Source organism: Chaetodon auriga, chromosome 10, assembly GCF_051107435.1.
Source record: "Chaetodon auriga isolate fChaAug3 chromosome 10, fChaAug3.hap1, whole genome shotgun sequence".
NCBI lineage: Eukaryota > Metazoa > Chordata > Actinopteri > Chaetodontiformes > Chaetodontidae > Chaetodon > Chaetodon auriga.
In genome coordinates this window covers 16,250,154-16,262,624 of record NC_135083.1, presented here as the reverse complement: position 1 = coordinate 16,262,624, position 12,471 = coordinate 16,250,154, and the positions used below count along the sequence as shown (strand labels likewise).

General features: G+C 43.2%; 2 protein-coding genes across 2 annotated transcripts; both read left to right on the top strand.

Annotated features, from left to right (window-relative positions):
• Positions 1 to 996: 996 nt before the first annotated feature.
• Positions 997 to 4,065, top strand: emp3b (epithelial membrane protein 3b (MAM blood group)). Its single transcript, XM_076741859.1, has 5 exons — positions 997 to 1,082; positions 2,069 to 2,156; positions 2,257 to 2,359; positions 2,471 to 2,611; positions 3,330 to 4,065. Exons 2-5 carry the CDS (start codon positions 2,079 to 2,081, stop codon positions 3,503 to 3,505), a joined length of 498 nt encoding a protein of 165 aa, XP_076597974.1. The 5' UTR covers positions 997 to 1,082; positions 2,069 to 2,078; the 3' UTR covers positions 3,506 to 4,065.
• A 196-nt stretch (positions 4,066 to 4,261) lies between these two features.
• On the top strand, positions 4,262 to 12,452 carry zmynd12 (zinc finger, MYND-type containing 12). The gene is made up of 8 exons (XM_076741858.1): positions 4,262 to 4,450; positions 7,978 to 8,107; positions 8,629 to 8,800; positions 8,936 to 9,105; positions 9,388 to 9,510; positions 9,614 to 9,707; positions 10,338 to 10,483; positions 12,101 to 12,452. The coding sequence occupies exons 1-8, from the start codon at positions 4,311 to 4,313 to the stop codon at positions 12,230 to 12,232; spliced, it is 1,107 nt and encodes a 368-aa protein (XP_076597973.1). The 5' UTR covers positions 4,262 to 4,310; the 3' UTR covers positions 12,233 to 12,452.
• Positions 12,453 to 12,471: the final 19 nt, after the last annotated feature.

Here is a 12,471-nt window from a genome sequence, read left to right as displayed (position 1 = left end):
TTGGAACCAACTAACTGGTCGTGTTCGTTAAAAACAATAACGATTACATTAAAAATATCGTTGTAAATGACAGCTTTACACGCGAGTAATAATCCTAACGACTTTACCTAATAAACATATGACTGAGCCTAAAATAGTACTAAAATAGATTCTCGAAATTGGTGTCGTTCTCAGTTAGGAGTTTGTATACATCAATCAATTTATCAATATCAGTCTTCACTCAAAATTCTCAATGGTAGTTCAGACATGGCTTTCGATTAAAATATTATTAATGATTAATTGATTGATTAATGTCATTCATGCATGATTATAAACACCAGGGGGCGACAAACATTGCATTAGTCTTTTCCTCACGGGAGATGAAATATCAGTGTCAATATTTCAGCATTTAGCTCAATCTCCTCAGAACATTTTGAAATTATTTATTTCTTATTTTAATGGAGATTTCAGACATTAATGTCTTTTTTTGTCCACTACAGGAGTACATATTGTCCTTTTTTACGGAGATATATAATTGGTGTTTTGACATTGAATTTGTTGTTCTGCTGTTACCCCCACTGGCCCCACTACGTGAACTGAGGCATGTTCGCATGGTGTCCCGCCCAGATGTTTTCTCTATGACCAGTGCACTCTGAATACTCATTATGTTCTGCTGTAGCTATGTTGCAGCTGTGTGCTTATTTTTCATCCTGGCACTAACAAGACTCAGATCATGAATGGCTGGGATATGGCAGAAAACCCATTATGCACAAGGGCATTCCAAGTGGACTGTTTACAGAGGAGGGCTTTTCGTGTGGTTTCGTGTGCCTTCACTGGCCATGGGTGGGTCTCATTTAAGTCGTTTTTGGATGGTGATGTTGCACCGATGGGCCTTCCAACCAGAGCAAAAAGGACCTCTGTTGTGCGCAGAGGAAATGGGCGTTCTCCTTGGAAAGTTTGGATGGAGAGACTGAAAAAATAAGGGGGGTGTGGCAAGGCTGGGAAGGGAGAGGGCCACCAAGAGGGGCACAATGTTGTAGACTGCTGAAGCTGCTCCTGAGCTGCTACCGGGATCTGATTCAGAGGAACAGGCAAAACCTGGGGTAAGTAGCTCTTTCCCTGACTTTTCATGATATGTAAATAAATATCTTGTTAAACCCTCAGATTTTAACACAAAGGTAGTATTGTAGTGCTTCTTGCATCACATCGCCTGATAACACAAGCTCTAAAAGTACTTTGTAGCAAACACCGTGCCATCAAAAGACGCATGTGTTTATGATTACACCGCTTGTGTGCTATAGTAAGATCATTTCCACAACCCTTACACGAAGCGATTCTTTTCATGACCATTATCAGAGAACTTTCATTCACGTTCACGTGATGGATGAGATCTAGTGTAATGACATAATTTGGCAGTAATCAAGACTCCACCGCCCACCCAGATGGACCTCTCCTACAGATAAAGATCTACACAGACAATTTCATCCTCTCTCTTATTTGCTTGTTTTGATTCTTTCTGGGGTTTTTTTTTTTTTGTCTCACTGCGTGTCTCCTCATGGTGAACTGACGTGCTCATTTGTGCTCTTCCACTGTGGTTACAATGTCAACTAGCTTTGAAAAATCACAGGCTTTCCCTCAGATTTAATTTCCTCTGAAGTAGAGCAGCTTTAATGAAACCCAAGTGCACACTGAATTGCAGACTGTTTAACCTGCGCAATGATAAAAACAACCATTCAGACGGCCAGAGAGGTTAATTAGGTAAATATTTTGGAGCCATTTAGACTTCAGTAGGCCCGCCCAGGTTCTCTGCAGGTTTGTTGTATGATGGCGACACACAGGCCAGTCAAAGAGAAATTGTAAAAATAACTCAGCACTCTCTGTTTTGAAGCATACACAACATAGTCTATAGTACTTAACTCAGCTACTCACATTTTCCATTTTATGTTTCAAGGCAAAACAGGAAAGTTCCCCAACTCTGATTTTTACTGTGGAACCAACAGCCTTGTTAAACTGTTTTGCAACTGCATCCAGCATTACTAGCAGTTACTCAGGAAGCCTAAATTTGTACTGTTCTGTTTGTTTTCGGCAGGGAATTGAAAATGGCGTACTTACTTATGTTTGTGACCCTCCTGCATCTCATCACACTGGCCATGCTCTTCATTGCAACCATGGAGAAGGTAGCAGCCATATTTAAGACACAATGTCTGTTCTTAACTGTATTATTCCATAAGTGCAACATTTCGCACCGTGTGAATCATGTCTAATCTCTCTTTAAAGTCCTGGTGGGAGTGGGATGGCATGGAGAACTCAGACCTGTGGTACAACTGTAGGTTTGACAACTTCACAGGAACCTGGTTGTGTACATCCTCCAAAGAAACTGGTGAGCAACTACTTCATGTTATATACCTCCATAACAGGGACTTTAGCCTGACTAGGCAAAAACTGAGAAATAAGACTGGTTTTCAGATGTGGGAATGTTTTCCTTTCTCAGATTGGCTCCAGGCCGTGCAGGTCCTGATGGTTCTCTCGGTGGTCTTCTCCTCGGTGTCCTTCTTGGTGTTCCTGGGTCAACTCTTCACCATGTCCAAGGGTGGGCTCTTCTACTTCACTGGGCTGTGTCAAGTCTTTGCAGGTAACAGGAGAGCGCGACAATGTGCCACCGACGTGTGTGATGAAAAGTGTGGCCCTAGTCTTACAGACTGAGAGGGGAAACACATGCCGAACGTCCACAGCTGGCATATAAACTAAATCTTTCGAGGTATTTTAGCTACAGCAGAAGCAGAAGTGCTTGTTGGTGAGGGAAAACCTGAAAGAGTAATTTTTTGTCACCCCACCATTTATACCATTAAAAATATAATATATATAATAAGGTTGTACTGCAAGTGGCCAAACCACACCCTCCAAACAATGGTACAATCATTCAGTACACAGGCTGTACCAATAGATTACTCCTAGTTATGGCTGAACTGGTCTAAATTTATGGAATATGGTGGATCGGATATACATTTGGGGTCTGTTATGATCACAAACGTGCCCCGACCTGCAATCAAAATAAGAGTTTTAAAAAAAGAGTTTTTAAAAATATATCAACTGTATATTGAGTAACGCAAACACCACCACAGATTTTGTGTTCCCGACCAATATTGACTTTTCTGTGAGACATTCTGAACAAAAGCTAATATACTCTAATGTTTCCATGCTGTGGGCTTCAGGGGAGCATGAGGGTGTTGCTCTAACTCTATTGTATATGTCATTAATTGATATGTATCTGAAAGAAAGCAGGTAACAAACATTGCAAATGTTTCCACACTTCCGGCTTCTAAAACAAACATCATATTTCCTTTTTTTAGGGTTGACTGCATTTTCTGCAGCTCTCATCTACACACTTCACAAAAAGGAAATCCTTCAGGACTCCAGAGAACTGACCTCAGGACACTTTGGCTACTGCTTCATCCTGGCCTGCGTATGTGTTCCCTTGTTGCTATGCAGCGGGATCATATACATCCACCTGCGTAAGAAAGAGTGACCAGAAACATTAAAACAATGTCATTAACAGTATTGGGTAAAGAAATTGACTTCTTGTTAATGAGAAATACTCATTTTGCAGGAGTCTCAGTTGGCTATAATATGGCCTTGGCCTTGGTTAATGTGATTACGTTTTTGAATTGGAGATGCATAGTGGAACAATTATCAGGAAATAATGGGCTACCTCTGTAGCAAACATTGAATACTCAATATTAATCCAATATATAATGCTCACCTGTTTTAAGACCTGTTTACTTTAAGGTTGTTGTCAGCTAGCTGTCCTGTGTTGACCAAGGATGACAAACACCAAAGCAGCATTATGTACTGTTGTTAATAGTGTTGTAGGCCTCATGGAGCATTGGAATTGCTTTTAATTTTCCTTAGAGCAAACTGGAAATATTTCTATTTTTGTACCTAAAGCTGATATGTAGGATTTATTGCTTTGCTTACTGCTGCTGCTTTTCATAGATATTACACAAACAAGCATACGTTGTGCATGTCCATTGTTGTTACCCTGAATTTTTTTTCTTTTGTAATAATAATAAATTGCACATTTGATTCAAAATAAGTTGTAGTCCTCTTCTTAGTGCTATTATTATTACTACAAATGTAGAATATAGACTGTATCCTCACATTACACTCACATACAGAACTTTTTAAGTCTTAAGTAACGCCTTTGCGCACTGTGCTCGTCGCCATAGCGACCGTAAACTTACAGCCTTTAGCTTCATCGGCTAGTTTTACGTTGGAAAACTGGCGCATACAGGTGGTGTGTTTACGTCTCTCAAACGCACTTTCTTGTGTTAATGGAGGCTAAAGCTCAAGTTCTGGGGACAACATCCAAAATAATTCCCCTTGCCTTGCCCAGAGGAGCGGAGAAGTTGTGTGAACTTTGTCAAAGAGAAGCCCACCTGCAATGCACCGAATGTCGGGTCACCTTTTACTGGTAAGACAGAAGGTGTGTCCCAATTCAGGGGCTGCATCCTTCGGAGGACCCAGCCTACGCGGTCTCTGGAGGCTGGGTCCTGCGGAGGATCCTCCGTCGGCCGCATCAACTATCGGTAAATGGGACGGTCTAGCCTTCAGAGCGTGTCCTGATTGCGTCACGACGTCATAACTTCTTCCCTCCTAACCCGGGAAAAACACACGTATGGGGTGCAGAGATGCGCCCGTACAGCTCCTATCGCTTGTAAGAGGCGCGAAATGTAGCCTATTATACAACTTACAAATTCACCTGATGTGAATATCTTCACAGCTTCGCGTCGGACGGCGCAACTGTTATATTAGACCTAATCAGTGGAGGGAAGTGACATGATTGCTTAACGTTATGTTACGTGATACAAAGTATCGTTTCAGAGGGCAAGTGCACCTCTTACCGCTTGTCTGTGTCCAGAGGATGATGCCAAATTTTGTTTCAAAAGGTGTGTCCCAATTCAGGGGCTGCATCCTTCGGAGGACCCAGCCTACGCGGTCTCCGGAGGCTGGGTCCTTCGGAGGATCCTCCGTCGGCCGCATCAACTATCGTTAAATGGGACGGTCTAGCCTTCGGAGCATTTCGTGATTGCGTCACGACGTCATAACTTCTTCCCTCCTAACCCGGGAAAAACACACGTACGGGGTGCAGAGATGCGCCCGTACAGCTCCCATCGCTTGTAAGAGGCGCGAAATGTAGCCTATTATACAACTTACAAATTCATCTGATGTGAATATCTTCACAGCTTCGCGTCGGACGGTTCACGCCTCCGCGTCGTCCATTCATTTCTGAAAATGGACACCTCGAAGGGCGTTATCCCGCTTTTACCATGGTCACTTACGAAAGAAATAATATTAAGTCAATTATTAATACGTTAATCTTGTTTTTTTTTTACCATTAAAATCGACTGAGTGGACTATTTAATATCGCTCGTTGTGACGCGTTGCCAAGGTAACCGGCTCTGGCCACAGAACCTGCAGCTCGGTCGGCGCAACTGTTATATTAGATCTAATCAGTGGAGGGAAGTGACATGATTGCTTAACGTTAAGTTACGTGATACAAAGTATCGTTTCAGAGGTCAAGTGCACCTCTTACCGCTTGTGTGTGTCCAGAGGATGATGCCAAATTTTGTTTCAAAGACTCAAAGTCCACAGATAGTTTCCTAAATCATTTTTATTGCAAGAAATATTATCCACCATTCACTCTGATCATTAAATGTGGTTAAAGGAAACTATAAAATCACTCATGTTGTCTACTGTCTTGCCGTTGTCATAAATAAACTGTGAAATAACGTATGTTCTGAGTTTCTGTTGCCACGGTTACCAACTAGCGTTTGAGCCAGCGCAAAAATTTAGAACAATCAGGCTATTTGACCGGAACTTTTTTATAGTTGTGCTACAACACTTTTTAACGGAGACCCTGCAGCCAATCACAATCGAGTATTCACCCAAAATAAGATATTAGTTGACATACGAGCTTGTAACATTTGTAAGTGAAGAGTTTTAATAAGGCTAACTGTTAACTGAGCTCCTCATATCAACAGGTCGCCATTATTAAAAAAAACAATCGGTGCGCAAAGCATCTTGGGATATGGGAGGCCGTGAAGGATAGTAGCGACGCATCCTCCAAATACAGGGAAAAGGAGGACGCATTTGTCGGCTGCATTTGGAGGATCCTTCGAATTTGGACGAATTGGGACAGCCTTCGCGCAGCGTTATGACGTAATCGGCCTTCAAATCCATCCTCCGAAGGATGCAGACCCTGAATTGGGACACAGCTAGAGTTATCCAAGATGACGGTCGCCATTTTTAACGTCAGGGCCGCTGATGGCTGTCGGGCCATTTATTTGTGAAAACATAATTTCCCAATGTTGTGGTGTCGTCTTGTAATGCCTGTGAGCCATGTCTACGCTTTGGACGTTAGGTGGCAGTGTTTGCCACATTTCTTTCCCTGCAAAACCACCGAACACGTCGGCTTGAGCAGCGTTCATGTGACCGTGGCGTCGGGAGGGAGAGGAACAGCTGGAAATGAAATTACCACAGCGAGGATTTTTGCTCATGTGATTGTTAGGCAATTGTTGCCTGCGTCTGTTCTGTTATTTCATTTTTTTTTTTTTTAAATGTAAGCCAACATTACCTTTGGCGTTGGTGGACATCTCCACACACTCAATTACAGATCATAAGATGGTGCTGGGTGAAATCCTCATTGGCACACGTTGAGGAGAGAAGAGGAGCATGTGGCGACAGCCCTCCCTGCAGGGATTTAAAGGGATGAGCCACTAAACCCAGTCATCTTAAAGGGAGCTTACAGCCACTTATTGTGCTCGCTTCCCCCTCCGCCTTTAAAATTAACTACAAGTGGAGGACGTTTCTTGAATTGGATGAACTGTAGTCTATGCCTCATCCAGCTATACCTCAAAACAAAGGATAGAAGGCAGGAAGAGTTTTGAAACAAGTACAGTAGATTATACATGTTGCCAGTTAAGTTACTTAGGCTCCAAATAAAACTGTAAGGCTATCACATCAGTAGGAGTGAAATGGTTTATTGGAAGCGTAATGAGCCATTTAGCTGCTGGCTGACTAGTGTTTAGACTAATGTTTGTGGTGGCTGTTTATTATCAGGCGATCGAGGAGTGATGTGCAAAGAAAGCTCAGCAGAGACAAGAAAATGCAGTTGCTCTGTGTCCTGACAGGCCCCTTTGATTTGTGTGTGTCCACACACACACACAGACACAAACACACAGTGCTGCTGCTGGTGTGACGTGGCCAGATCACTGCCTGCTTGCTGCCTCTGTCTTAAGGAACACAAATACACTGGAGTGAGCACACATGCTCCTCAGTAGAAAAAAAAAAAAAAAAAAAAAAACTCAAGGAAACCAAGACAGTTTCCACAGAAGTGTGCAGGAGAGGAGAGCCAGATGAACAAAATTACAGACCAGTTATGTAATGGCATACAATTTAGTATGCCCTCTGTGCACTCAGATGATATTTTCTAAATGGGATAGAGGCTCTTCTTTGGCAATGTTAGCACTTCAGTTCAAACCAGCTGATGTGTACTGTAAAGAAACATTTCACAGTTAATGGTGCACATAATCATATCTGTCTGGTGGTCATCCTTACAGAAAAACCACACAAATTTCCTATGTGTTTCACATGTAACCACATGTGGTAACATACATGTGACCACATGTGGTAAAATGGGTACCACATGTAACCACATGTGGACACATGTTAAACACATAGGAAACACATCGGCTATTGTTCTACAGGTAGAGTACAAGATGCAGCTCAGCTGTTCAGATCAAAGCAGAGAAAAATGTGTTCTCTCAACTGCCACATCGTGCCCAGAGTGGAGCCTCCATATGCATGAAAAAGCAAGTTTCACGCAAAGCCATGGGGTGGCTGAAGAGGGAGAAGAGGAGTGAGGGAGGGAGTCTCTTTGGGAATGTAAAAATGAGCTAAAGTAGCAGTCCTCTTTTATAATCCTTTGTTATTCCTCAGTGATGCAAAGCACCAGCAGGCTGACTGGGTGGGGATCCACCAGAGAATCTGTCAGTTGCTTGTTCCCATTCGCACCCCGGCACTCTTTAGTGTCCATCAGGCTGGCCACATTGAAATGCAGCTTAAAAAGGTGAGGGTGAGTGTGAGGAGACCTACATTCACACAGCACAGTCTCATTTGCAAAGAAGTACATGGATTCTATATAAACTTCCCCAGGCCATGAAAGGTTCTGAATTATCTTCTCAGAAATCAGTTTATCATTTCTTTTTGAATGGCCAAGTGTTCCTTATTTCATATGACTTGAGTTGCCTGGATTGTGAAATGGTAGAATTAACTGACCACCAGAAACACATTTCGAACAGCAACTGCTGTTTCGAAACAGCAATGGAAAAGCCATATAATTTAAACATCACAAATGCACAAGAACCCTGGATCTTTGTTGTCACTTCCTTCCTCCAGGATGAAGAAGAGAGTAGATGTCATTACATGGATGTTACCACAGTGCTATAGGCTCTAATACTGAACACTGGCATTAAATAAGAGTGGTTTACTGTTGTATATTGTTAAGTAATTTTCATGAAAGAGGAACGTGATGAATTAATGTGGGGTAAAAGCAACTTGACCTGTCCCCTGGGTTGGTTTCCTCCTTAGGCGGAACTGATTAAGATTAGCAGGACGGTGGCACAGAGCAAACTGTCTGAGGGGAAACATGAGGAGGCTCTGCCTGCTGCCCAGTTCTGCCTGCGCTGCTCCATAGACGTCCATGGCCCCAGTACTGTCCAGATGGTCCCTGCCTACCTGCTGCTGGCTGAGGCCAACATGGGTGAGGAAGGAGCACAAAATGGTTTCTCAGCTCAAGTTGTCTCCTTTCTCCTAATGCATGACTCTGTGTGTGTGTGTGTGTGTGTGTGTGTGTGTGTGTGTGTGTGTGTGTGTGTGCTTGTGCTTGCATTTCCAGGTTTGGGAAATCTGGCCCTGGTGGCCGAACTCCTGTCCCAGGCGGAGTGGGCAGTGTTGAAGAGCCCAGAATGTGGTCACGCAGTCCACCACCGGTTGCACAGGAGTCTGGGCCGCCTCCACATGGCGACTGGAAAACTGGAAGCAGCTCTGCTTAACTTTGCAAATGATGTCTGTGTCATAATTAGTACACTTACCAGAAATGGCTTCAGTACACGCAGTACATTTATTGATGTTGTGAGGAGAAAAATAAAAGTCATAACTCTGTTTCTGCACTTTGCTTGAAAATATTTTACTGTAAGATTAACAGTGTGTGGAGTTCATTGGTCTTCTCTCAGGATGCACTATATGTTGTTTCTGTCATGTCACGTGCATCCACCCAACACTGGAAATCCCCAGTGTAAACGAGTATACCTCATAAAAAAAAGCTCATTTCTCTCATGTTTTTTTCAGATTTTCTTTGCCACTGAGGAGTATGGTCTGGACAGCACAGTCACGTGTGGTGGCTACTTTCTTATGGCTGAAGTGTTTGTCGAACAGGGGAAGATGTCTGTTGCTCGTTCTTTGTACTCTGAGGTGAAATGAAATGGATGTCATGTGATCATGTGATTATGGCGGTTTGACCAAATCTGTTTTTGATTATGTTCTTTATGTTTTACCTGTATTGCTCATATTGTAGGTGGCACATACTTTGCACCGCCATCTGACCGAGCTCTTCAAGACCCACACCCAGTATATCCAGAATCCTGACACGATGTTGGAGCCCTCTTACGGTGTGCTAATATGTAACCATATAAAACGATAATGAAATGATATGAAACCATACATTTAGGTTTTGTCCAATGATCCAGTTCTACTGTACTATTCAAACATGTTGCAGACTCAGAAAATGACATCACCAATCCATCATTTGCTCCACTTGCTAAACAGCAGAGAGATCCACTGGCGTATCACTGAAAAAATAAGGTCAACAGTTACTATATTTAGCTGAGCTGTCTTGCTGTGCAATCCTAAAAGCTAAACCCCAGATTTACACTACCATGCTTAGGGCGGACTAGAGTCCGGTGCTGACACATCTCTGGCCGTGCAGCATCCGCATCGCTACCCTCTATCGCAGCTGTTGGCCTACATAACTGCGGGGCTAAGCCTGTTAGCTGCAACGCAATTTCTCAGGCTTTCTGGGATTTTTACTGGGGAAAATTGGGTGTGGAAGGGAAGGATGCTTCCACAAACTATACAGAAGATATAGACAGACCCAAATTTTATACTTTCCTCTATTAAATGCATAAGTACACAAAGTACTTTTTTTTTTTTTCAAGTGTACAGTGTGTTTATGCCCATGGTAATATACTGTAACCGAAACGACATTTCCGTTTTTGTCTCTGTCCATAACTTTGAATCAGACAAAGCTCAGCGAGTTGAAGTGGACAAGATGTTAAGAACGATGTTGGAGTTTGAGCAGAATGACTCAAGAAGAGACCCAGCTCAGACTGCACTGGTGGCCCACTGTCTGGCCATGCTGTGGTTCCTGGGAGGAGAGTCCGTGAAGGTGAGCTGACCTGGTTCAGCTTGACACAGTGACACATTTCCCCATTACCCCCTTTAGATGACTGTCTCAAAGTGGGATTAGCTCTAATTGGTAAAGCCGTAAAGATGAGGTTGAATTAGAGGGAGTTTGCATGACCGCCCTGATGCTCTGACTTCCACCATGGTTTCCGATCTGTCTGTAATTCCACTGAAGGTTCCACGTTTTTAGATTTGAGTTGAACGAGCAGATCTCTAGTGTGTCATGCCAGCTGAGTGGATGAGGCAGCAATGGTGAGGCTCTGTACCAGAGACGTGAATGCAACAGACTTAAAACCTTGTTGGGGTCTAAGTTCACTGGGTTAGATGAGATCTTATGGCTCAGCACAAGTAGCCTCATCCCAGCTCACAGTAAACATATATAACCAGACCCAACACCAGATGGTTACACAATTAAACCACAATCAGTGCACTACAATAAATTTATGTGTTTGGTTGTTTGTGGGGGGTTTTGTGGGCTGTTAGGGTTGGATGAAATACAACTGGAGGTTATTTTAACTTCACCAACAGCCACACCAGAGTTCCAAAACTACTGGGAGTCTCCAGTTAGTCCACAGTTATCCCCTGCTGTTAAAAGCCCACCAGATAGAGAGCTGTAGGAGTAAGAGCGAGGACTCACCATGTCAGGATTAACCAGCGTGAAGGCTGTTCCAGCTGATTGAAGAGTATCTATGATGTCCACAGTGAAATTCACTTTTTGTCTGCCTTCTTCCACTTGGATGTCAGATTGTAGAGTCAGCTCTGACAAGTCAGAGTCAGAGGGACTCATTGTCTTCTCAAATACACTTCTGCTGGGTGAATGCTTCCTGACATGGGCGTGAGTGCGTGTCAGAGTGCCCTGGTTGATTGATGATTTGCTCACACCCAGTTGCAAGTCTGCTATTCAGTCCAACTGTCTCTTTCTACTTTAATTTATTGAAATACGAAATAGAAAAAACTAGGTGTGGAGTTGTAATGATCACTTCTCCTCTTTTTATGTAGTAGCATGTGATGGTAATTTTACTTCTCGTTTAACTTCCACCCATGCTCTTGTCCACATCTTGGTTTCATTGTGGTTGTGGATATACCGCTGCACTTTGAAAAGTACATAATGTAGGAACATACAGTCCGCATTAGGATGTCATTTTGAGGGAGCTGTGGTTAAATTCTTTCGCTTGTTATCTGTGATTCAAGGTGTTGTTGCAAGAATGGAAGTCACGTCTGAGAGAGCTGGGGGTGGATAGAGCACTGAACCACTGAGTAACACACATACAATTCATATTCCCAGCTGTTTGCAAATCCTCAGAAACTGAAGGAATTCCATGGATGCCAAATGCAAACCTCAGTGAATTCCACACTGAGGTTGACATGCTTTCATTTATGCATGCATGGTTTGGTCAGCAATGCTTTTATGCCCTCATTTTCTCTCAGCCATAAATGATAAAGGACAGTGTAACAGCCCAGCAGATCAGGTTGTCACAAGGGTAAAGTGGGACAAGGGAAGCTGTTGCAGTGATATTATTATATAAGTCAGCTTTTCTCTCCCCGGAGAGTCTAACAGCTGCAGCTGCTGTGTTTGTTTCCGTTTGTGTTTGTGTGCCAGGCACTGGGATTTTGCAGCACAGCCCTGCAGGCCAGCCAGCTGATACCAAACCATGACCTGACAGAGCCCATCCAGGGCCTGCTGCAGCTGGTGCAGAGTCTGCCTACAGGACCACATCCTGGTTCTGACTAGTCAGAATCCCTCTGCTTGGGTATCTACTCCATCTGTTTTAAATGATTCAATCCATGGAAATGCAGAAACCGCTGAATTGGTAACAAATGAACTGAACTTGACGTCATTTACTGTACCAGCTGTTGTGAAGTGGTATCGCAAGCAGATAATGAAAAAAATCCTGCGGCACGGAAGTTGACATTTGTACTCGGTTGCGTATCTGTAAGCACATATAACACAATAAAAGCAGCAGAAAGAGG

Bases quoted from the DNA above. Each gene is read 5' to 3' on its own strand.
- emp3b (XM_076741859.1), top strand. From the start codon at position 2,079: ATGGCGTACTTACTTATGTTTGTGACCCTCCTGCATCTCATCACACTG. The intron at 2,360-2,470 runs GTGAGCAACTAC...TTCCTTTCTCAG, and splicing joins TACATCCTCCAAAGAAACTG to ATTGGCTCCAGGCCGTGCAG. The intron at 2,612-3,329 runs GTAACAGGAGAG...TCCTTTTTTTAG, and splicing joins GCTGTGTCAAGTCTTTGCAG to GGTTGACTGCATTTTCTGCA.
- zmynd12 (XM_076741858.1), top strand. From the start codon at position 4,311: ATGGAGGCTAAAGCTCAAGTTCTGGGGACAACATCCAAAATAATTCCC. The intron at 8,108-8,628 runs GTGAGGGTGAGT...TTTCCTCCTTAG, and splicing joins TTGAAATGCAGCTTAAAAAG to GCGGAACTGATTAAGATTAG. The intron at 9,708-10,337 runs GTGTGCTAATAT...ACTTTGAATCAG, and splicing joins GATGTTGGAGCCCTCTTACG to ACAAAGCTCAGCGAGTTGAA.